Source organism: Macaca thibetana, chromosome 11 (genome assembly GCF_024542745.1).
Source record: "Macaca thibetana thibetana isolate TM-01 chromosome 11, ASM2454274v1, whole genome shotgun sequence".
In the NCBI taxonomy this organism is placed as follows: domain Eukaryota; kingdom Metazoa; phylum Chordata; class Mammalia; order Primates; family Cercopithecidae; genus Macaca; species Macaca thibetana.
The window spans coordinates 10,191,250-10,214,379 of record NC_065588.1 but is presented as its reverse complement, the minus strand read 5'-3'; the positions used below and the strand labels follow the sequence as shown (position 1 = coordinate 10,214,379).

The 23,130-nt window shown below is 36.1% G+C and overlaps 2 protein-coding genes across 4 annotated transcripts in view; one reads left to right on the top strand and one right to left on the bottom strand.

Annotated features, from left to right (window-relative positions):
* CLEC1A (C-type lectin domain family 1 member A) overlaps positions 1 to 4,835 on the top strand; it is a 30,750-nt gene extending 25,915 nt beyond the window's left edge. For all 3 annotated transcript variants that reach the window (XM_050746635.1, XM_050746634.1, XM_050746636.1), the window contains 2 exons: positions 422 to 540; positions 2,885 to 4,835. In XM_050746635.1, the coding sequence (XP_050602592.1) occupies positions 422 to 540; positions 2,885 to 3,065 (300 nt within the window). In that variant the 3' untranslated portion in view covers positions 3,066 to 4,835. The remainder of the gene's footprint in view (positions 1 to 421; positions 541 to 2,884) is intronic.
* Positions 4,836 to 8,414: 3,579 nt separating this feature from the next.
* On the bottom strand, positions 8,415 to 22,681 carry CLEC9A (C-type lectin domain containing 9A). Its single transcript, XM_050746633.1, has 6 exons — positions 22,416 to 22,681; positions 20,836 to 20,916; positions 13,505 to 13,651; positions 11,561 to 11,712; positions 9,908 to 10,029; positions 8,415 to 8,956 (listed from the first exon to the last, which is right to left on the bottom strand). The coding sequence occupies exons 1-6, from the start codon at positions 22,666 to 22,668 to the stop codon at positions 8,824 to 8,826; spliced, it is 888 nt and encodes a 295-aa protein (XP_050602590.1). The 5' UTR covers positions 22,669 to 22,681; the 3' UTR covers positions 8,415 to 8,823.
* Positions 22,682 to 23,130: the final 449 nt, after the last annotated feature.

The following is a 23,130-nucleotide window of genomic DNA, read 5'->3' as shown; positions in this document are numbered from 1 at the left end:
CCTTTCCCAGGCATTTATAAAGGTTGCTACCTCATTCCTGCACTTTTCCCTCCATATTCTTCCCTGTCCCAGAATCATTCCACATCTCTTTATTAGTCTTTCCCTCATATTTTTATATCAACATTCATATTTAATTCTGTGCCTTAAAAGCCATGGGTCAGGAATAAATCTGGGTTGATGTGATTTCTGCTTTCAGAATATCGATATGTGTTCCACATTTACTAAGACAAAACGAGTTATTAAACCCGGACAAATTTCGGACAGGCCTCAGTGTCGATGCTTTTTCTCTTAAGCATGTGAGCATCTGTGTGAAGCAGGACTGGTGTGTGCTTTGAGAAAAGCGTTGGCTGGCCCATGCATGTCTGTGCATGTGTGTGATCATGCCTCCAAAGCTAAAGCTTTTCTTGTGTGCTTTCTGCAGGACTTTGCCATGTTCCAGAGCCGCTCTCCGTTTTTCTACTCTTATTGGACAGGGCTTTTGCGCCCTGACAGTGGCAAGGCCTGGATGTGGATGGATGGAACCCCTTTCGCTTCTGAACTGTAAGCCTTCAGGATATTTTATGGGAAAGGCATTTAACAAAGATATTTTGCTTGAGTGACAGAGTTCAAGAATTTGGTCCATCAAGTATTGCTCAAACTTCTGCTTTGTACTGGATACTGTGTTTGCAGGAGGATGACTGAAGATATTTGAACCATAGTGCGTCCTCATTTTGTTGTGTGTGTGTGTGTGTGTGTGTGTGTGTGTTTGTTTGTTTTTTAAGATAGGGTCTTGCTCTGCTGCACGGGCTGGAGTGCAGTGGTGCAATCTCTGCTCACTGAAGTCTCTGCCTCCCAGGCTGAAGCTCTCCTCTCATCTCAGCCTCCTGGGTAGCTCAGACTACGGGCGCGCACCACTACATCCAGCTAATTTTTTGTATTTTTTGGAAAGTTGGGTTTATGCTGTGTTGCCCAGTCTTGTTTAGAACTCCTGGACGCAAGCGATTTGCCCTTCTTGGCCTCCCAAAGTGCTGGGATTACAAGCATGAGCCACCACACCCGGCCAGTGCTTGCTTTGGAACTGCTTATAAGCCAGTGAGGGAGACAGATACACAGCATTAGTGAAATATCAGGGTAGTTCTCTTGCTGCTGGCAGAAGTTTGTGTCTGGGACATACTGTGGATGAGAGAAGGGAGAGACAGAGAGAGAGATCTTTATGGGCGAATAAACTGAAGCCCAGGAGTCCAGGCTGTAATGGCGGTTGCCTAAAATCACACAACTGGTCAGTACCCAGAGATAGGATAAGATTTCTTGGCTTTCTGTGCATTAGTAAAATAGGGAACACATCTTTAAAAAATGCAGTCTCTGAGAAAAGATTTGCTGAAAATGTAAGGTGTAATATAAAACACTAGTCTCATATATGCCGTGAGCATTTAGATAGGAGTACACATGGTATCTGTGTTAGTCTATTTTTGCATCAGCATAAATGAATGCCTGAGGCTGGATAGTCTATAAAGAAAGGAGGTTTAATTGGTTCACAATTCTGCAGGCTGTACAAGCATCTGCTTGGCTTCTGAGGAGGCTTCAGGCAGCATTACTCATGGCAGAAGGCAAAGCAAGAGCTGGCATGTCCAGTGGCTAGAGAGACCACAAAAGAGAGGGGGGTGGGAGGAGGTTCCAGGCCCTTTTAAACCACCAGATCTTGCATGAACTAACTGAGTGAGAACTCACTCATCACCAAGAAGAGGGCACCAAGCCATTCATGAGGGATCCACCCCGATGACCCAAATACCTCCTGCCAGGCCCCACCTCCAACACTGGGAATGATATTTCAACTAAGATTTGGAAAGAACAAACATCCAAACCATATCAGTATCCTTTGAAACAGGAAATTGTAATTTGTCTATCAAAATATATCACATTTAAAGCCGTATTTGAACAGACATCCTTCTTCCCTATATACAATATATCATTTATTCTCCCAGGAGACAGGATATATCTGATGTAATCATTTGTATTTTACAGTTAAGTAAACTGAGTTACAGAGAAGGTAGATAACTTTTTAAGTGGCAGAGAAACTATATAAATTTGGAGGAGAACACGTAGCTTCACTTTAGTTAGAAATGATTTTTGCTGTTTTGGGTGACCTGCTGTTTCTTTTTTTCCTCCTTTAATAATTTATTTATTTATGTATTTATTTATTTTTATTATACTTTATGTTCTAGGGTACATATGCACAACATGCAGGTTTGTTACATACATATACATGTGCCATGTTGGTGTGCTGCACCCATTGACTTGTCATTTACATTAGGTATATCTCCTAATGTTATCCCTCCCCTCTCCCCCCACCCCACAACAGGCCCCAGTGTGTGATGTTCCCCTTCCTGTGTCCAAGTGATCTCATTGTTCAATTCCCACCTATGAGTGAGAACATGCGGTGTTTGGTTTTCTGTTCTTGCGATAGTTTGCTGAGAATGATGGTTTCCAGCTGCATCCATGTGCCTACAAAGGGCACGAACTCATCCTTTTTTATGGCTGTATAATATTCCATGGTGTATATGTGCCACATTTTCTTAATCCAGTCTGTCACTGATGGACACTTGGGTTGGTTCCAAGTCTTTACTATTGTGAATAGTGCCGCAATAAACATACGTGTGCATGTGTCTTTATAGCAGCATGATTTATAATCCTTTGGGTATATAATGGGATGGCTGGTGACCTGCTGTGTCTAAGAATGAGTGTGGAAACTTAGGGGCTGAAGAGAAAGAGGCATATGACCCCATTTTCCCAGTAAACTGATTCTGGTATCTAGACTATAATTTTATCACCCTAGGAAGAATGGGTATTTAATATTTTATTTTAGAAATAAACTGTGATTAAATTTACTGTTTCTTCATTTTTTCAGGTTCGAGATTATAATAGATGTCACCAGCCCAAGAAGCAGAGACTGTGTGGCCATCCTTAATGGGATGATCTTCTCAAAGGACTGCCAAGAATTGAAGCGGTGTATCTGTGAGAGGAGAGCGGGAATGGTGAAGACAGAGAGCCTCCATTTCCCCCCTGAAACATTAGGCGAAGGTGACTGATTCTCCCTCTGCAACTACAAATAGCAGAGTGAGCCAGGCAATGCCAATGCAAGGGCTACTTGAGACGTCAGGAAATGGAACATAATCAGGAAACACTATCTCTCTGACTAGTACAAAATGGGTTCTCGTGTTTCCTGTTCAGGATCAGCAGCATTTGTGAGCTTGAGTTTATGCACATATTTAAAAGTCACAAGAAGTCTTATTTACATGCCACCAACCAACCTCAGAAACCCCTTAATGTCATCTACCTTCTTGGCTTAGAGATAACTTTTAGCTTTCTTTCTTCTCAATGTCTAATATCACCTCCCTGTTTCCATGTCTTCCTTACACTTGGTGGAATGAGAAACTTTTTGTAGAGGAAATACATCGAAGTAACATCCTTTTCCCTGACAGTCAAGCAGTCCATCAGAAATTAGCAGTTACTCCCCAGATTATACCACCAAATACACAAGGCATTCTTTTTGTTTGTTTCAGTTCATACTAGTCCCTTCCCAATCTATCAGTGAAGACCCCATCTGCCTTGTCTATGCCCTGTTTCCCAACAGGGATGTCTCTTGATATGAGAATCTCAATGCCTTATAAACATTCCTTCCTGTGTCCATTAAGACTCTGATCATTGTCTCCCTTCCATAGGAATTTCTCCCAGGAAAGAAATATATCCCCATCTCAGTTTCATATCAGAACTACCGTCCCCGATATTCCCTTCAGAGAGATTAAAGACTAGAAAAAAGTCAGCCTCTTCATCTGCACCTGTAACAGTATCAGTTCCTATTTTCTTCCATTGACCCATATTTATACCTTTCAGGTACTGAAGATTTAATAATAATAAATGTAAATACTGTGAACTGTGTGTGATTTTACAATGGACTTGTGATTTGTGGGAAAATTCAGCATGGAAATGCTTTTCAGAATATGATGGCAATCATTATTTTCATCGTGCCTTGCTGAGAGTTTTTGGGGAATTTACAAGAGTACGGATTACACAATTATTCGGAGAAAATAAGATGTCTTTGAAATACATGTTGTCTTCAAGAGAACAGTTTTAACATTTTCCTAAAATGAAATATTTTGAGGCAAGCCTATGGCATCAACACATGGTTGATGAGGTAGTTGCGTTGCATTATGCACACAATTTCCAGTCAGGTAGTGGGAAATGAACAGAGACAGTGACATCTTTGTAGCTGCCCCTTTGTGAGGCACTTCTTTCTTGAGATGACTCCATGCACAAATATAACAGGGATCGTTGGGAGTGACACCATCACAGCCACCAAGTTTATTGGTTTATTGATAGTCAATTCTGAGGGTTTAATGCTAGAAAGGATAACATTATAAATCTTTGTTTTTCAACAGTGGCAACTGAGGTGCTTCAGTTTTGTTTTTCATAAACATCTATCTCATGGTAAAATGACATAGAGTAGCAATAATGTGATAGAAAGAACACATTGGTGCTCACTTTCATAAATTTCATTTTGTTAGATTGTCACTTAGCAAAGACGATTGCAGATTCTTCCTTGAGAACTTTCCTTTCAATTTTCTGTTGATTTCCTTAACATTTTCTTCAGGGTTGAGGAAGTTCTGTTGATATATTGTGTCATGCAAAGAAAACTGTATTTGTGGTTAGAAAATGAAGATTTTAGATCTCTTATTCTGATTTACTTATTAGGCAAGTCACTTTACTTCATGAAGCCTGTTTCACTGCATATGAAGTAGAAATAGTTATAATTTCCTCATAATGTTACTATTAGCTGAAATGAAGTAAATGTGAAATCAGTTTCATAGTGTGAACTTCAATATAAAATGTAAGGGAAGTCAAGAAAATATTTTTAAAAGGATCTAGCGATTTATTTTTAAATATAGGGGGGCACACACACATGCATAAGCAATGTTAAAAAGAAAAAAAACTTCAGCTGAATTAAATTTAAAAGAGTTTAATTGAGCAATGAAGCATTCACATATCGGGTAGCCTCCAGAGCCAGAGTAGACTCAGAGGCTCCAGAGCAGCCATGTGGTGGAAGAAGACTTATGGACAGAGAAAGGAAAACATAGTAAAGAAAACGGAAGTGACGTACAGAAAAAGCTGGATTGGTTACAGCTCTGAGTTTGCCTTATTTGAACACAGTTCAAACAGTTGGCTACCTTTGATTGCCCAAAACACAGTGATTGGCACAAGTGTAGGCTAGGGTCTATTTACACCTCAACTTGTTATAGTTGACATTATGTACAGAGAATCCTTTAGGCTAAACTTAAAATATGTGAGAAGGCGGTGTTAGGCTAAACTTGATTTATTAATAACAACCAACTTCTTTGGAAATTTGTATTTATGAACAGATTGTAGAAGGGCACCTACTTTGTGGAGCTAAGGATTTTATTACCAAATATTTTTGATGATGAGTGCAGATTTTCAATGGAAGTAGTTCATATTAATAAGTACATAACAAGAAATGAGAAGTAAGTCTGCAGTTAAGCAATTGTTATGTAAGCCTTATTGCTACAGAAGGAAAATATGACTGATAGGAGGAAGTCAAATGATTTTGTGGACTAAGCTGTAAAACAGAGACATGCACCCATTGAAGTTTTGACTCCTAGCATCCTATATAGCTGCAATCTAGCTCAGGGATGGATGACAAGCATCTCTTTAAGTGCCATTGATGTGAAGAGTCTAGCTGCCTGCAGAGTGAGTGGTGAATGGTATGTCATTCCAAGTCTGGGACTAAAGGATAGTGTCACTTTACATTGTGAGGAGGAAAAAATAACATACATTTGACATACTTCAGCTCCTTCCCTTCGTCTTTCCCCTTAATCCCTTTGTCTTTATAGGGATTATTCTTCTTATTCTTCTTCGTCTTTCCCCTTAATCCCTTTGTCTTTAGAGCAAAACTCACAATATTGATCACAGTGTGAACAAACATTTCAAAACAACAGAAAAAGTGTATTGCATAACATTCTCACTACACACTTTTGAAAAATCAATATTACGAATAGGAAATAATGATAAAGTGAATTTTAAAATCTGATTTGCTAAGAATAATATCCAGTTGAGAATCAGAGAGGGGCACTGTATGAATTGGTTTTTCTGGATGAGGAGACTTTTTTCTCTCTAGGTTCTTGTTTATGTAATTCTGAAGAAATTGCAGGAGCAGTCAAACGAGGAGCCCAGCCTTTCCTGGTAGAGCTGAGATCCCCGGGTACACAATAAGCTCTTTCTTTTCCTGAGGATATTGAACCTGCTCTCAGGATTTATCAACAGGAAACAGGCCATGAGCCCTGTAACAGCAGGAAGTGTGAGAAGGGTAATGGGAGCTTTTATTTTAAGGATGCAAACACATTATGAACAAGGTAGAAAGTCTGGTAGGTTATCTCAGGGCCAGCTTTAATATGTGGGCGTCGACTCCTCTGTAGGGAGATTCTTACAGTATTTGAAGATTACAAACAGCAGGATCCTCTGATTTAAAGTCTGCATGACTTTTGTACACACTTCATTATATGAATAGATATTTAGGCTCGAATAATATCTATTATTCTACCAATATTATAATATATATATGTATATATATATTATACATTTAATGTACTTTAACCCAACATGTAACAAAAGCTTTTTTACATTTGCAAGACAGTTTTATTTTTAGTTTTCTTTTCGTTTGTTTAAGGCTAACTTAGAACTCAATGAAAGAGATCTAAGATGCCCAATTCATTGTTGGTGGGACTAGGATCTAAGACTGGCATACTCAGTGTTGTATTTGAAAAGCCTTGGTATCCTGGACCAACAACAACCTGCAGAGAAGAATCCCCCCACTACAGCATCTGTGTGGAAAGCAGCATTGTTGCTGAGGAGATCTGTAGGAGCTGAAGTCAGCTGTGCTATAGATAAATTGTAATTTGAAAATACTGCATCATACAACGGGATGACATCAGTTGAAGAATGTTTGCCTTTTGCTTTATTGTACTTTTTAAAGAATGATCATAAATGCTTCATATCCTTTCTCTAAACGTAGTTCCATGACAATGCTTTGAAGAATCTTTAAGGCAAACAATCTTTGCTAGTAAATTCTGCTATTGTTTCTCCTTTATTCCAGGTTATTACATTCAGCTGCCAGCTGTCGGCTGTAAAAATCGAACACAGGAGACAATATATGCTGTGTTTTCTCTGCTATTCTCCTTTTTCAGGTTCGGCAGAAAATTAGAGAAAAATCTCTTTTACTTAAACTCCCACATTTAAACTCTAGGTCAAGGTAAATAAGCAAAAACATGCTCTTCTCATCCTTACACAACCTTACCCATTGTAAAAGGACATTTAGGTAAGAGGATATTTAGTTTCATTTAAATGATTTCCAGTGACTCAGAGAATTAGGTTTTATTTTTACTTTATATATTTAAGTGATGTCTTTACGCTTAGGAAGAAAAGATGATAATCTAATGAATCTCAGCTCCTCCTTGTGAGAAATGAAGAATTAAATAAACTTATATTGAATTAAGCAAATATTTACTGAGAACCTACTAAGTGGTAAGGCATGCCTGTAGGGACAGTAAGTGGTAACAAGTAATATAATAATAATTAAGGAATCTATTCTTTCTGTAGATCACAAGGTACTTTGCTATTAATCGTCTCTTGGGGATAAGATAGCCCATGCTTCAGGGAGCCTACAGACTTAGCACAGAGAATGTCTATGGATTTATTTGAGGAGAATCCATTAACTTTAAAGCAGATATTCTCTCCAAAGAGTTGCTGACATTTTACCCATAAACTTTAACTTCTCAATATCCCTGCAACAGGAACAAAAAAAGGGATCATTTTTGTCTGGGATGCACAAATAAAGGTTGATGTGTGGAGATGACTGGTGATATAGTCCAGAGAACAAAACCAAGCACTGATAGAGTGTTCAACTCTGTGCAAGACTATTCTTGGCACTGACATATATTTACAGTCTAATCCTCATACAATATTTTGAAGTAAGTTCTGTTGTTATTTTACAACGAGGCAATTGAGGCACTGAAAGATGTAATCGAAAGTGCTGGCGTGTTAACCCTGAGGGACCAGACCATGAGCCCTTTGATTTGTGAATGGTAGGGATGGTCATTGAGAGGAAAGAGAGAATTCACAGAATTCTCTGGAGAACATTCTGATCCTGGCATCCCGACTATTCCTTCTGCTTATGTCCAATTCTAGTAGTTCATCTTCCTAGTAGAAATCGAATCTTAAAAAGTACATTGTCTTACAGGCTGCAGATAGAAATCTGCCTTTCTTTCAATTTGGAAATTCATATCTCTGTTCTTCTATCCTATCAGTCTGATAACATAATGCCTGAAAGGCTAGAAAATGCATGGAAAGATCTCACAGACAGTGAGTTTAAAAGGCCAAATTTATTTATTTATTTTAAAAATACTAGTCAGCTGTAACTGCTTCACCTCCCCCAACAACATAGATCTGTACCTTGTGTGAAATTTACAGTCATTCTGGGCTCTAAACGATAAAAATGATTTCTGTGCGTTTGTTCTTAATTCTTCGGGGTTTTGTCCTCTGTAGCTCTAAAGTTTTATTCTTGCAATATGAACAATATCGAATGAAATCTGGACGGTGTGGAAGAATATTCCAAGTGTATTATTGAGTCCCAGGTTGCGAATTTCATTACCCACATTTTGGTTTACTGTTCTGTTTTTGTTTTTGTTTTTGTTTTTTTTGCGTGGGTGTTGGAGGGTGGGTTTTCCAATGGCCTGTTCCAAATAATAGTGTAATAGAACACTTTGAACACAATTTCTTTCAGACAGAGGATCTTAACGCATACTTCTCGCAGATAAAATACTTCCAAGTGCTGCAGTTAGACGAAAGAAGGGAACTGTTTTTGATGTATCCACAGACTTGGTTGGTTGACTGGGATATCTCTACTGGCAACCTGGAAAGGCAAGTCAGCATTTCTGAGGTTAGATTTGGGGGTTTCAGAGATGTTCCTGAGGGTAACTAATGAGATGTGTGTAGCTACTTGTTTTGTTTTGTATTAACATAGCACCTTCCTGTGGTGGTTTCGTCCTCCTTCTTCAGTAACTGCTTATTTCTCTCAATAAGGAATGTTAATATAATTTGAACAAAAACAGCATGTAAAGAAAACGAAAACATAGATACCCAAAGACAGTCCCTAAATTAGAATGTCTTTGCTGACTCTTAATTTTCAAAATACTAAGGCACCTGATTCTGCTTCTCCATCTCCCCACTGCCATCTGAAAAGCTTAATGTGGAAATGAATAGTTACTCTCTACATACTAAGCAATACAAAAGAAACACACTTGATAATTATATTATTCATCAGACACTCAAATTGTGAGGTGAATTTTCTATAAGATTATAGTAGCAGGGCTGGGAAGGAGAAAGACTTAGAAGGCATGAAGCTATTCTTAATTTTGTTAGCTTTAATCCCAATTAGGCCGGGCGCGGTGGCTCACGCTTGCAATCCCAGCACTTTGGGAGGCCGAGGCAGGAGGATCACGAAGTCAGGAGATCCAGACCATCCTGGCTAACACGGTGAAACCCCGTCTCTACGAAAAATACAAAAAATTAGCCGGGCGAGGTGGCGGGCGCCTGTAGTCCCAGCTACTCAGGAGGCTGAGGCAGGAGAATGGCGGGAACCCGGGAGGCGGAGCTTGCAGTGAGCCGAGATCACGCCGCTGCACTCCAGCCTGGGGGACAGAGCGAGACTCTGCCTCAAAAAAAAAAAAATATCCCAATTAGCCGCCTGTAACATTATCATGCTGCTTGTCCCTTGGAGAAAATTCATGATACAAGGTAAAATAAACTTTTGAATTCCCTCATGTTTCTAACTTTTCTTGTAGCATTTTACTCAGAGACTTACAGGCCAGGAGAAGGAGAGGAGCCATCTTGCCAAAGCCAGCGTCCGCTGTGTCCGTCCTGAGACAACCCCACCCAGTAATCGTAGCTTCCTCTAATCTTCCTCAAGCTGCCAGTGATAAAATCCTATAAGAGATAAGACCTGAACTGTGAAATGAGAAAACAAACAAACAAAACTCTAGTGAAATATAAAGTGTGACATTGTGCCTAGCTAGAAATTAATGGGAACTTGAAATCTGGAAAAAGAGAGAAGGGAGTATTATAAAAAAGTGCAGATACATTTTTTAGACTATTTTCTATTGCTGTATGATCCATGTGGTGTTAAAAACTATGAAAAAAAATAAACAACTGAGATTTTTAAAGTTTCAATATATTCAGAGCCCGATAGGTGGTATACGTCAAAAAAAGAAAGTGTTTTACTGAACCTTCAATATCAAAAGTAAAAGTATTCTTGACATCATAGACCACATAGAATAGTCTTTCTCAGAATACTTCGATGTGGAAAAATAGTTCATGAGATTCCAGGAGTAACTTAAGTATGAGCACATTCGGTTAGAAGAAGCATTCTAATTTGTGTCATCAAATTTGCACATAAAATAACTTTTTAAGCATACAATTGTAATAATTTACTTCAAGTGTTCTTGATTTGTTGCATATCCTTAACAAATTATTTTCTCATGACTTTTGTTGAAATGAACTTCATCTAATTACTGAATATAGCAGGAATACATTTCTTATAGGGCCAAAGTGTGCAATTTTGCCTTCTATTTCACATATATTTATGGGTAGAATGAGTTCAAGGAAACATCTTATTGTTCACTTGTTTTATTTTATTATTATTATTACTTTTGAGATGGAGTTTTGCTCTTGTTGAAAAAGCTGGAGTGCAATGGCACTATCTCAGCTCATTGCAAACCTCTGCCTCCTGGGTTCAAGCAATTCTCCTGCCTCAGCCTCCCACGTAGCTGGGATTACAGGCTCCCACCACCATGCTCGCCTAATTTTTGTATTTTTAGTAGAGACAGGGTTTCACCATGTTGGCCAGGCTGGCCTTGAACTCCTGAGCTCAGGTGATCCACCCACCTTGGCCTCCCAAAATGCTGGGATTACAGGTGTGAACCACCCCGCCCAGCCTATTCACTTGTTAAGACGTTGGTAAACTAGATTTAATGCCAATTAAACATTTCATTTAGCAGATACCTATTTTTCAAGACCTATTTATTTCATGGCATCACTTCAGTTTTTATACTTGTTTTTTCTTGATAATTACAAGATTATTATAGGTTATTATATTTGCCTACAGCATTGAAAATAATATGTTTAAAACATATCTGCAACTATAATGTATGTATATCTTGAAGTGGATTATCATGCTATGAAATAGTATTCTCCTTATTCCCTCCTCTTTTTAATTAACCAAGCACATAGAACAAACATATTCTTCCCGATTTCAGATAACCATCCTGTTTTTATGTTTTCCCATTAAAAAGAAAATAAAACATACAGATTCTAACTTTGTCTCTTTTAAACCTTTATTTTTACAATTATACTGCTGTTATACAATATTAAGAAACTTTATCTTATGAGAATGAGGGATTTCTTTTAATAAGTAAAATGGTATTTTCAGAATAACATGAGACCACAAAACAGTGTTTACCATTTCTTCTTTGCTCTCTATTTGTAGCAGTGTGGAACCTTCCTTTAAACAATTCTCTTGACTGGTGTGCCAAATTCTCCAATGTTCAGAGACATAGTAACAGCTTTCTCTGTTCTGAATCCAGTTGTTTGGACAAGGACTGCAGTTATGGGCTTTGAATATAAACATTTTACTTTAGTATCTTATTGTAAAATATTAACAACATATATCCCCCAAAAAGCCCCTTGCCTCACGAGGCTGAATCCCATAACATAATGGCTCACATGATGTAGCACTTACCAATTTCAGCTTCTCTGAGGCTCAATAGAGTAAGATTCATGTAATACGTTCTACATGCAATGGGCCTTTAACTTAAATATGAAATTAATTGTGGGATATATTTAACTAATTTTTTTATCTTCTATAATAGTTAATCTGATTATTCCCGTTTTATCAGTCTTTCCTTTCTTTGAATTCACATCATTTATTGTCTTCACTTATTTGCTTATTGTTTCATGTCAGTTAATCTTACTGCCCCAATTTAGCTGGGAATGTACTGGACCATTGCATGGATTGAATCATAAGCCTTGAATTTATGTTTAAATTCTGAGAGCTAAACAAGGAAATATTTTATAGATCATGGAGAGAACAAGTAATCCACCTTAAGAAGTGATTTGAAAACATGCAGGTGAGGAAAATTGGAGAAGAACATAAGTGAACAATATGTGTAGTTTAGGACTCTGATACAACTAAGAAGTAAGCCTTAATGTTTAATCAGTTTTATAGAACCTGTTTTAAGATGGAATATAGTCACAAAAGAAGAATGGTCAAATGTGTAAAAGGGGGACCAAAGACCAAGAATTTGACCAAGTGTTTCTGGCACAGGTTTATAGAAGGAAAGACACTGAAACTTCTACAGCTCTGGTTTCTAGACAGTCCCTGTATTTAGGCTAAGAAATAACTCATGAGTAGCTTCCATGGGCCAGATGTTGAGTTGTTTAAAGCTCTTCAATACCTTTTGTTTGGAATCCCTGCTAACCAATATCCTGAACATTGTTAGAGTTATAGTATAAATAATGTAGACAATGGTATTTGTGACGCTGAAGAACGTGTTGGATTTGTAGGTCTCCAAAATGGATATTGTTGTTCTATTGAAGGTTGATGGCTCAGAGGTGGGTCTCACTCGAGTTTGCAGTGGTCTGCTGCATATAGAGACATTGTTGGGCACACAGTGATCCTTCAAATACTTGATTAAATTTTAATCAGAAAGAACTATGGTTGATTTTTGACATCTCTCATTGGCAATTATGTAAATGGTATCCAGTCTAGGAAAGTTAATTCTCTAAACTATATGTACAAGCATTATGAAATGCCAATTAAGTAACCATAGAATACTTGACAAACTATATGACAGGTAGAAATAGACTGCATTAGGTTTAAAATGCTTGTAAAGCATATAAAAGATTAAACTGGAGTAAATTCATAGAATTTTAAAAAAGAGCTAGGTCCTGCATCGTAAAAGAATTTTGCAGTAAATACTCATTTTCAAAATGAATTTTTCTGCTCAAAGCTATCTAAACTTGAAACTAAAACAGTATCTAAACTAAATATATTGGGAAATTTGGAGCTAGAATTAAAATACCCTTACAAATTGGAATGGCTGGATAAAACGATGTCTTTTTGTGTGTGTGCGTGTATTTTTTTAATCTGACCTACTAATTGCACACACACCTCTTTGGCATTTGACAGTACATTTCCTTTAGTTGTATTCTTTTGGATCCCTGGTGTTTCCACATAGTATTGGATGTTATAATAAGATTGAACTAAAGAGTGATCAAAATTATGTTACTCTTATTATGAAATCCTAACAGTTTTGCAGAGAACAAAATGTGTGTCACTGTTACTTTTCAGGTATTGGTGTATATATTTAGATGTATACAGTGGAAACTGATTTTTATCCATTACCTGAACTAAAAGAGCTTTGCATGAAGGTTTGACAAAATTTCATCTGAAGGACATGGCTTCTCTTCCATTCTGTAAAGTTTAGCAGTGCCCTCTCTTGTTGGATGAGTTTTTCTTGCTGCTGCATCGCAATGGTGGACACCTGCAACACTTCAAATGACACCAATGATTCCTAATAAAATACTGACATTTTATAGCAAAAGAATCCTTCAACACAGACTAAAGATAACTACAAATTACTATTATTTTTTAGACTTGAATTTGTATTATTTTAGTTTTTGCTTAAAATTTACATTGTACAAGAATCAAACACTACAAAGGACATGGAACAAAATTTCTCTTGCACCCCTTTTTAATTCACTCGATTTTACTCCCCCCAACCAGATTTACCAATTTAATTTTTATTATTTGGGAGCTTTTGAATGTTACACATAAAACAAAATGAAACTTTACAAATGAAAGCAAATGAATATAAAACTCGCTCTCTCCCCTTAACACAAATGGTAACAATATGTTTACATGGTTTTGCACCTTTTATCATTAACATACATATTTGAACATAGTTCCATATCAGTACATAGACATGTAGAATTATAGTACAATGGCACAACCAGGATATTGACATTGATACAATCAAGAAACTCGGCTCCTCCATTACCATCAGGATCTGTCCTTGCCCTTTTATAAGTACACCCACTTCCCTCTTGCCTTCACCCTTGTTTACTCCTGGCAATCACTAATTTGTGTTCCTTTTCTATCACATGAATGAAATATAAATGGTATCTTACAGTATGTAACCTTTTGCTCTTTGCTTCATTCACTCAGAATAATCCTCTGGAGACTCATGCAGACTGTTGTTTAAATAAATAGTTCACCTATTTCGTATTGTTGAGTAGAATTCCATGATATGGACTATCACTACTAGTTTAACTGTTCGCCCACTGAAGGACATCCGGGTAGTTTTCAGGTTTTAGTCATTACAAATAGAGCTACTATAGGCAGTCATGTACAGGTTTTTGTGTGAACATAAATTTTCATTTCTATGAGGTATACGCTCAAGAGTGCAATTGCTGTGTTTTAATGAAGTGTGAAGTTTAGATTTTTAAGAAACTGCTACACTATTTTCCACAGTGGCTACAGCATATTACATTTCCACCAGGAACGAGTGAGTGATCTGCTTTCTCTGTAGCTTGACATGCATTTGATGTTGTCACTTACTGTTATTTTAGCCATTCTGATTATGTATGTAGTAATATCTCACTGTAGTTTTAATTTGCATTTCCTTAATGGCTAATGACATTGAACATCTTTTCTTGTGCTTATTTGACATTCGTATATTCTCTGTGGTGAAATGTCTTTTCATGTCTTTTTGCCATTTTCTCATTGGATGTTCTAGTTTTTTACTGTTGAGTTTTGAGAGTTCTTTGTACATTCTAGGTTTCAGTCCTTTGTCAGATATTGATTTACAAGTATTTATTCCCAGTCTGTAACTTGTCTTTTATTTATTTACATGTTTATTTTTGTAGAGATGGGGTCGTACCTTCTTGCCCAGGATGGTCTTGAACTCCTGGACTCAAGGAATCCCAAAGTGCTGGGATTACAGGCATAAGCCACCACACCTGGCCTGTAACATGTCTTTTTATCCTCTTCCTAGTGTTTTTTGCAGAGTATGTACGTTTCGTTTTGATGAGGTCCATCCAGCTTACCAATTTTTCCTCTCATTAATCATTTTTTGATGTAAGTCTAAGAATTATTTGCCCACCTTTAGATTCTGAAGATTTTGTCTTATATTTTCAGAAACATTTATAGTTTTATGCTCTACATTTAAGACTGATCTATTTTGAGTTAACTTTTAATTTTTGTGTAAGGTATAAGACTGAGGCTTATTTTCTTTTTCCTTTATTTTTTCTTTCCTATGGATGTCTAATTTCTCCAGCACCATTTGTTGAAAAGCCTATCCTTCTTCTTTCAATTGACTTGCACTGCTGAAAAAAATCATTTGGGCATATTTGTATGAGTCTATTTCTGGATTCTTTATTGTATTTTATAGCTGTCTTTTTGTCCACTAATACACCTAGCTTTAATTAATACAGGTTTTGGAATCAGGTAAATTGATTCTACTCAGTTATATAATTGGTTTAAAATAAGTTTATGATATGTTAATCATTATCAGATTGTGGCTATTGAATAGACATATTGTATAGAGAGAATGGCATCAAGAAAAATTAATTAGTGAATTAAGAAACAAATCAAAATACCTATGCATGTCAGCCAGACCTTTAGGATTAAAAATCCTCTTTTAGACAGAAACAGAACAAAAGAGGAGAACAAATGGGCAAATCTCTAAAATTATGTTCATATTTTTAACCACAAAACGGAGGTAACCAAGATCACACACAAAAATCTTCTGACCAAGACAGGCTGGTCGCGGTGGCTCTTGCCTGTAATCCCAGCATTTTGGGAGGCTGAGGGGGGTGGATCACTTGAGGTCAGGAGTTCGAGACCACCATGGCCAACATGGCAAAGCCATGTACTAAGAATACAAAAATTAGCTGGGCGTCGTGACGTGCACGTGTAATCCCAGCTACTCAGGAAGCTGAGGCAGGAGAGGTACTTGAACCCAGAAGGCAGAGGTTGCAGTGAGGTGAGATCATACCCCTGCACTCTGCACTCTGGCCTAGGCAAAAGAGTAAGAAAAGAAAAGAAAAAAAAAAACCCATTTAGGCCGGGCGCGGTGGCTCAAGCCTGTAATCCCAGCACTTTGGGAGGCCGAGACGGGCGGATCACTAGGTCAGGAGATTGAGACCATCCTGGCTAACACGGCGAAACCCCGTCTCTACTAAAAAAACACAAAAAATTAGCCGGGCGAGGTGGCGGCGCCTGTGGTCCCAGCTACTCAGGAGGCTGAGGCAGGAGAATGGCGGGAACCCGGGAGGCGGAGCTTGCAGTGAGCTGAGATCTGGCCACTGCACTCCAGCCTGGGTGACAGAGCGAGACTCCGTCTCAAAAAAAAAAAAAAAAAAAAAAACCATTTAATTACATATCTACATATTCTGATCTGTTTTACTTATCAACATTGCTGCTGAGAAGAAAATACCAGACATCAAAAGCCATGGACTAGACAAAGCAGATGTTTATGCCCTGTCCGTCTGTGGATAGGTAAAAAAACTCACGCTGTCAGCTGCTTGGAGTTTTTTCCCTCTTTTTAGCAAAATGATGGATCTAACCAGAGTCGAGTGTAGGACAGTGATGCGCTAATTTTATCCTATTAATGATCTGGCATGTTTAGATATTGAAAAATAATAATTTTCCTCTTAGATTCAATATATAAATCTAAAATTTTATATTTAGATGCTTTTTTAGATTAGCCATATTATAGAAGCTGCTGTTGTTTGTTTATTACTATCTGAACAGCTTATACTATATGAAACTGTAATAAAACTGGAGAAAGAGAAATGAGACTTCTCTTAGAGTTTCACCCTAAATGGGAAGCAAAATGTAGCACCTTTATTGGGGTTGAAGTTGTAATAAATTTGCAATGAGGACTAAAGACAAAACAATATAATTACCTAGGGAAAAATAACAAAATACTTTTAACATCCCCCAAATAAAATTATTTGTCATATGATATTATACATTATACCTAATTGATGAATTAAGAAAATGAACAGTAAAAACAAATAAAAAAGCTGATTTCTTAGAAAATGTTTTGAACTATAGTTTTTTTAATAAAAAAATTAATGGCATAAATAATGTAGAAAAATTAGAAAATGTGAAATAGTAGGAAGAAAACGAAAAATTAAGTCTACTTACTTTGAAACCTACCACTCAAATATGGCCATTAGTATTTAGTTTATATCTATTGAAACTCTTTCCTATGTACGTATATAGAAAAGTATTTTATATACAACCTTTAGAAAACCATATGTTTATATAAATGTCTTTTTAGAAATCTGCTTCTTTCATGAGAAAATATTGCATAACCATATTTCCAAAACAATAACAATGGTTCTAGAAGATTTCTTTAAATAATGGCATTGTATTCTTTTATATAAATATGACTTAATTAATTTTGCCAGTCCTTCTATTGTCAGGTAGGAATGAACTGTCCTTTAGTAATATATATGAGCAATTTGTAATTAGCACTTTCATTATATTCATGTTATGATGCTTTTAAACAAAAGGTTATAATTTTCATTTACTACTTTTTGTCAGAAACATGGTCCTATTTAAAAAATATATATGTATATAAGTTAAATATGTTTTGACATTTGTCTTACAATGCAAGTTTTCATAAAGAGAATTGGATGTAACATTTTAATTTAAAATGGAACATAATCAAAATGGAATATTTATTAAAAAATAAACATGACTTTTGTAACTCAAAGCCTACTGGCTATAACATAATCTATAACCAACTGGGACAAGTAATTAGTTATTGAACAGAATGTTTCACATGAAGAAGCTGCTTATTGCTTAACACAACAGTTTCAATATGGTAACTGGTTGTATTTTTTTAAAGCCCTGAGTGTTCAAAATGTATAAGAAGACCTAGGCAAATTATAAATTTAAAAACAACAATAAAAATTCATAGTCACTGCACTTGAACAAAAGCTAAAGGAAAATATACTTTACATCTGTATAGTGGTATTTAAGTTTTGTAAGTATACATTTTTAGCTATTAAGACAAAATTTAAAAAGCAAAAACTTTTATTTGTAAGAATTTTCTAGAAATTACTGGAAGTCTTAAGCACATGGTTTTCTAGCTATGTTTCTTTTATCCTCATCAAAGTAACATTTTCTTCATACAATTTGTGTTTGGGGAGTTAACTTTTTTTAAAGATACACTTCTTTCATAGGATTAAAACATTTTAAAAAATCCAAACAGTAAACATTGAAATATCTTTTTCTCTGCATCGTCACAATTTATCTCACTCCTCTTGTCCTCACTTTTAGTATTTCTTATATAACCTTCCGTTGTTGGTTTAAATTCAAGAAAATGTTCATTTTTAGTCAAATTGTAACATAGCATATACATTTAAAAAATAATTTCAGCTTTTATTTAGATTCAGGGGGTACATGTGCAGGTTTGTTACTCAGGTATATTGCATGATGCTGATGTTTGGGTACAACTGATCGCATCAGCCAAGTTTTAAATGCCGTTTTTTTGCGCTTTACATACAGAAGTGTTTCTTCTTTCTTTTGTTGTTCTTGCTTCCAGGTATTCTGTTGTGTAGATGATGTACCCTTATTTATTAACATGGTCTCTTATCAATGTGGTGGGTATTTGAGGCTTTTCCCCTATTGTTAGATTGCAGGTTTATCCATAGGAACAATTTCCAAAAGTGGTACTGCTGGGTCACAATTAAGACAGTTTAAAATAACTCACCATCTTAAGAACATGATTTATAGGTTTTATATAAAGAGATTTCCTTTACTAGACCGAGAAGACACTTACGTATACACTGAACAGCAAATCTTTTGACAACATGGAAAATGTAGAGTGTATTTTTTTTTTTTTTTTTTGAGACAGAATCTCTCTCTGTTGCCCAGGCTGGAGTGCAGTGCTGCGATATTGGCTCACGGCAGCCTCCACCTCCCTGGTTTAAGCAATTCCCCTGCCTCAGCCTCCGGAGTAGCTGGGATTACAGGCGCATGCCACCACTCCTGGCTAATTTTTTTGTATTTTTAGTAGAGATGGGATTTCACCATGTTGGCCAGACTGGTCTCGAACTTCTGACCTCAGGCAATCCACCCGCGTCAGCCTCCCAAAGTGCTGGGATTACAGGCGTGAGCCACCACGCCTGGCCTAAAGTGTACTCTTATAATCATCCTTATTATGTAATATATGATTTTTGTCTATATAGTAGAAAAAATATTTGGCAATTGGAGACTATAGATTTATGTTTATATAAAAACCAAATTATATATCCCATTCACTTGACAACATTGCTTCAAGATGTTGCATCTTCAATTAATTTTTGTTTTTAATTGGAAATGATTTTATACTTTAGGTTTCAAAATCTTCTTACCCCAAATAATTATTTGTAAAATAACATTGAAATTCATTATATAGAATTAACATTTAAACAGCACTTTAAAATATTTGCAATGCAATTTAAATATGAATTTTTATATTGTAGAGGTACAATGAAGCTTGGCAATGTGTCATTAAAAGTCCTCAATTTTTGCAGAAGTGGATTATTAGATGTTAATTGACTTAACTGGTCTTTTAGATATAAATTGTTTCTATTGTGTTTGATAAACAGGTATTTAATATGTATGCTTCTTAAAAAATGAGCTCACATTTGCCTAAAATATGTATTTTTTAATAAGACACAAAGAGAGTAGATAGAGAAAAAGAAAGCTGTCTTGAAGTTCTAACATTTTTGTTAAGCTGTGAAACTTTATTTGAGGAGATAGACAAAGTAACAATTACTGATTAAGCTCTTAGCAATTCTTAAAACCTTCCTGTAAAAACCAGCAGAAAATGAAGCTCATGACATTACCTGAGCAAGATCAAACTTCCCATATTTTGTGAATGCGAATCTGAACCTTTCCCTTCCTTATTCTCAGAGTTCATAATTCTTCCTCTCTGGCTGATGTCTTTTAGATAGAGATATGATTTGCCAAGGCATATAAGAAAGAAACATCTATCCAAACAATACCCTTCACCTCTGTCTTTTAATGTACATTTTTCTTAGTACTAGCATGAGTGATGTTAGAGGTTCATAGTTCTTTTTCTGGAAACTGAAGCTCTGTAATTATTAAATTTTATAAAAATTGCACTTGTCAAACATGAAAACATTTCTTCTATTTGGACTAAAAAGCAATGTGGTTAAATGTGGCCAACAAAGCTCTCGGGTTTGCATTAAACATTTTAAATTGAAACTTGCCTAATATAAATAATCTTTAAAAGTCAAATTTAAATTAAATATGTATTAGAAACAGAAAAGCAGAATGTGAAATCTTTCAAATTGAATGCTTTAGTACGTTAGCATGACTCACAAATTGAATTAGAATACGTTATTATTTTCATTGTTTCTCCCAGAGACCTACAGCATATAATTTGAGTTAAAAAACATGCAATAGATCACTGAAAGTTATCAGTGGCATCCAAGTGCTCAGAGAGTTCTATCAAATGCTTGAAATTTGAGGCCATTATTTTACATCTTTTATGTGCATTCACATATTACTTGATTGATTTTCCATCCATTTATAAATTATGAAGTTCTATACATAATTACCTACATATATCATTATATATAAGCTATTTGTAGTGTATAATACATATATCAATATAGGTTATTTTGAAAATATATTTTTGTACTTACACTTGACGCCCAAGAAAACGGATGCTGTTAATAACCCCATGCAGAAAATACAGGAAATCACCGTCACAAGACACCATGCTCCTAACCATGGAACAGGAAAAATGAAACCAAGTTAGAGAAAGTAGATAAAAAAGATGGGGCAAGGATGGATTGAGATTGAGTAAAAAAAGGAATTAACATTGGCATTTCTACTGAGAGTTGTTGGGGCCTGGAATGTGTAAAAGAAAAGGAAAAAGAGAACCTTTGCTCAAATGCATTGAAATACAACTCATAACTTGGAATACATGTGATATGGAAATTGCCAAATTAAATAGATTTAATAGTATACTTCTGTTATCCTTATCTTTGATGTCACACCTTATCAACGAATTATATGTATTCTTTTCCAACCATATTTTAGAGATTCCCCCAAGCCAAATGCTAGCTTTATCTTTTGAGATCAAAAATGCTGTCTCACATCTCCCCATCTCTTCAGTGTTACTTGAACATGGTTAAATAAAAGAAAGATACACATTTTAAATATATACTTTTAAATATACATTTTTGGAAGACGAACAAGTTTTCCAAGGTAATTTTACAAACCTGCAGAGAGGAAAAAAAGGAATATGTGATTTTTTTGTATTCAAACACTAATCAGAGAAAAATAGTTAAAATTTATCTTTGGATATTGTGATAGGCAGAGAAACGCCCCTGCCTCACATGCCAGTGTCATAATTACTGGAACTTGTAAGTTACCTTATGTGGAAAAGGGACTTTGAAGATGTCATTAAGTTAAGGATTTGGGATGGGAAGATTAACCTGAATTATCTGGGTCCTCTTTAAGCGAGAGGTAGGATATTGGAAGGACAGCATGGCGTGATAATGGAGGCTGAGAAACATTTAAAGACATTATGTTGTTGGTTTTCAACAGAAAAAGGGTCCATGAGCCAAGTAAAGCAATAAATGCAGCTCTAGAAACCAGAAAAGACAAGGTATAGATTCTTCCACTAGATTCCTGTCAACACCTTGGTTTCAGCCCATTGAAATCCATTTCAACTTGTGACATCTAGAGCCCTAAGATAATAAATTTACGTTCTATTAATCCCCTAAGTCTGTGTGATTGGTTACACCAGCAGACAGGAACTAATATAGATATTAAATGATGCAGACAGAACTAATCACTGTAGCCAACAACTCTAGGCCAATGAGATCCTGCCAGTTTTTCAACCTATGTTTTCTCTTTTTATTTATTAGTATTTATCAGATAATTTGCAGAATGTTTTAATAGGACTTCAGTTAATTAGAGTTGTATTTTTTCACAAATTTCCCAAATCAAGGTATTCTTTTTCTTTTCCAGAGAGGCAGAGGAAAAAACAGTTCCACGTATTTATCAAGTTAATTGCTCTTTTTATTTTTCACCTTTAATTACTCCTTCTCCACTTCATTAGCATTTCACGGACATTACATTACCCTTAACTAGACTATCTCAGATTAGAATAAGCATCTTGGCCTCATGATAGAGCAGAAAAAAACAAAACAAAACACAAAGAACAAAAAACATGAACCCTAAAGTCTCGCACAAAATAGCTAGAACTGGTTACCTGAACATTTGTTGGAAGACAGACATTTCTGGTAAGTGTTTGGTGCTGGACTATCCCACTGAAGAGAGGTGTATATTTCTTCCTCATGCATGTCTGAGGTGCTTTGATAGGAAAGCAGTCCACACAGGAGGCTGGAACAAATAACTCCTCTTGTGGTTTGGAGCAGGTTGGTGAAAGAACTGAAATTGGTTACATTTTCACAGTAGTGGGAAACTATATTTGTGTTTAAGGAGTAGAATAGATGCACCTTCATTCAGAAAGTGGAAGTTTATCAAGTCTAAGCCAAAACACAACTTGGTGAAAAAGGAAATGAGAGAGAACTGAATTCAGAATGGCCAATGATAGAACATTTTTTATATGGTTTCCAAAATGTAGCAGATGTTGAAGGTGATAGCACTGAGTTCAGAAGAAAAAGATGTAAGTGCAAAGAACGCACTTGCATTTGGTATAGGAGATGAAGCATAGGGGTGACCTAGATAGTAAAGATATAAAGATAACTCACATTGGGCAAACCAGGGTGTAAAGAGTGGGAGATAACTGGGTAGCCTCAAACAACAAAGCTAGGAAGGGATTTCAACCTTAAGCTAAATTTACATACTGTATATTTGTTGGTGTAATGCTAGTTACTGTGATAAATAAACCTCAAAATATCAGCGACTTAACACAATAAAAGTTTATATCTTACATAATGTTTTAGCTCCAGGAATCCTAGTTA

Bases quoted from the DNA above. Each gene is read 5' to 3' on its own strand.
- CLEC9A (XM_050746633.1), bottom strand. From the start codon at position 22,668: ATGAAGGTGCATCTATTCTACTCCTTAAACACAAATATAGTTTCCCAC. The intron at 20,917-22,415 runs GTAACCAGTTCT...TTCCATGGTTAG, and splicing joins GTCTTCCAACAAATGTTCAG to GAGCATGGTGTCTTGTGACG. The intron at 11,713-13,504 runs GTAATGGATAAA...TTATATTCAAAG, and splicing joins GCAAAGCTCTTTTAGTTCAG to CCCATAACTGCAGTCCTTGT.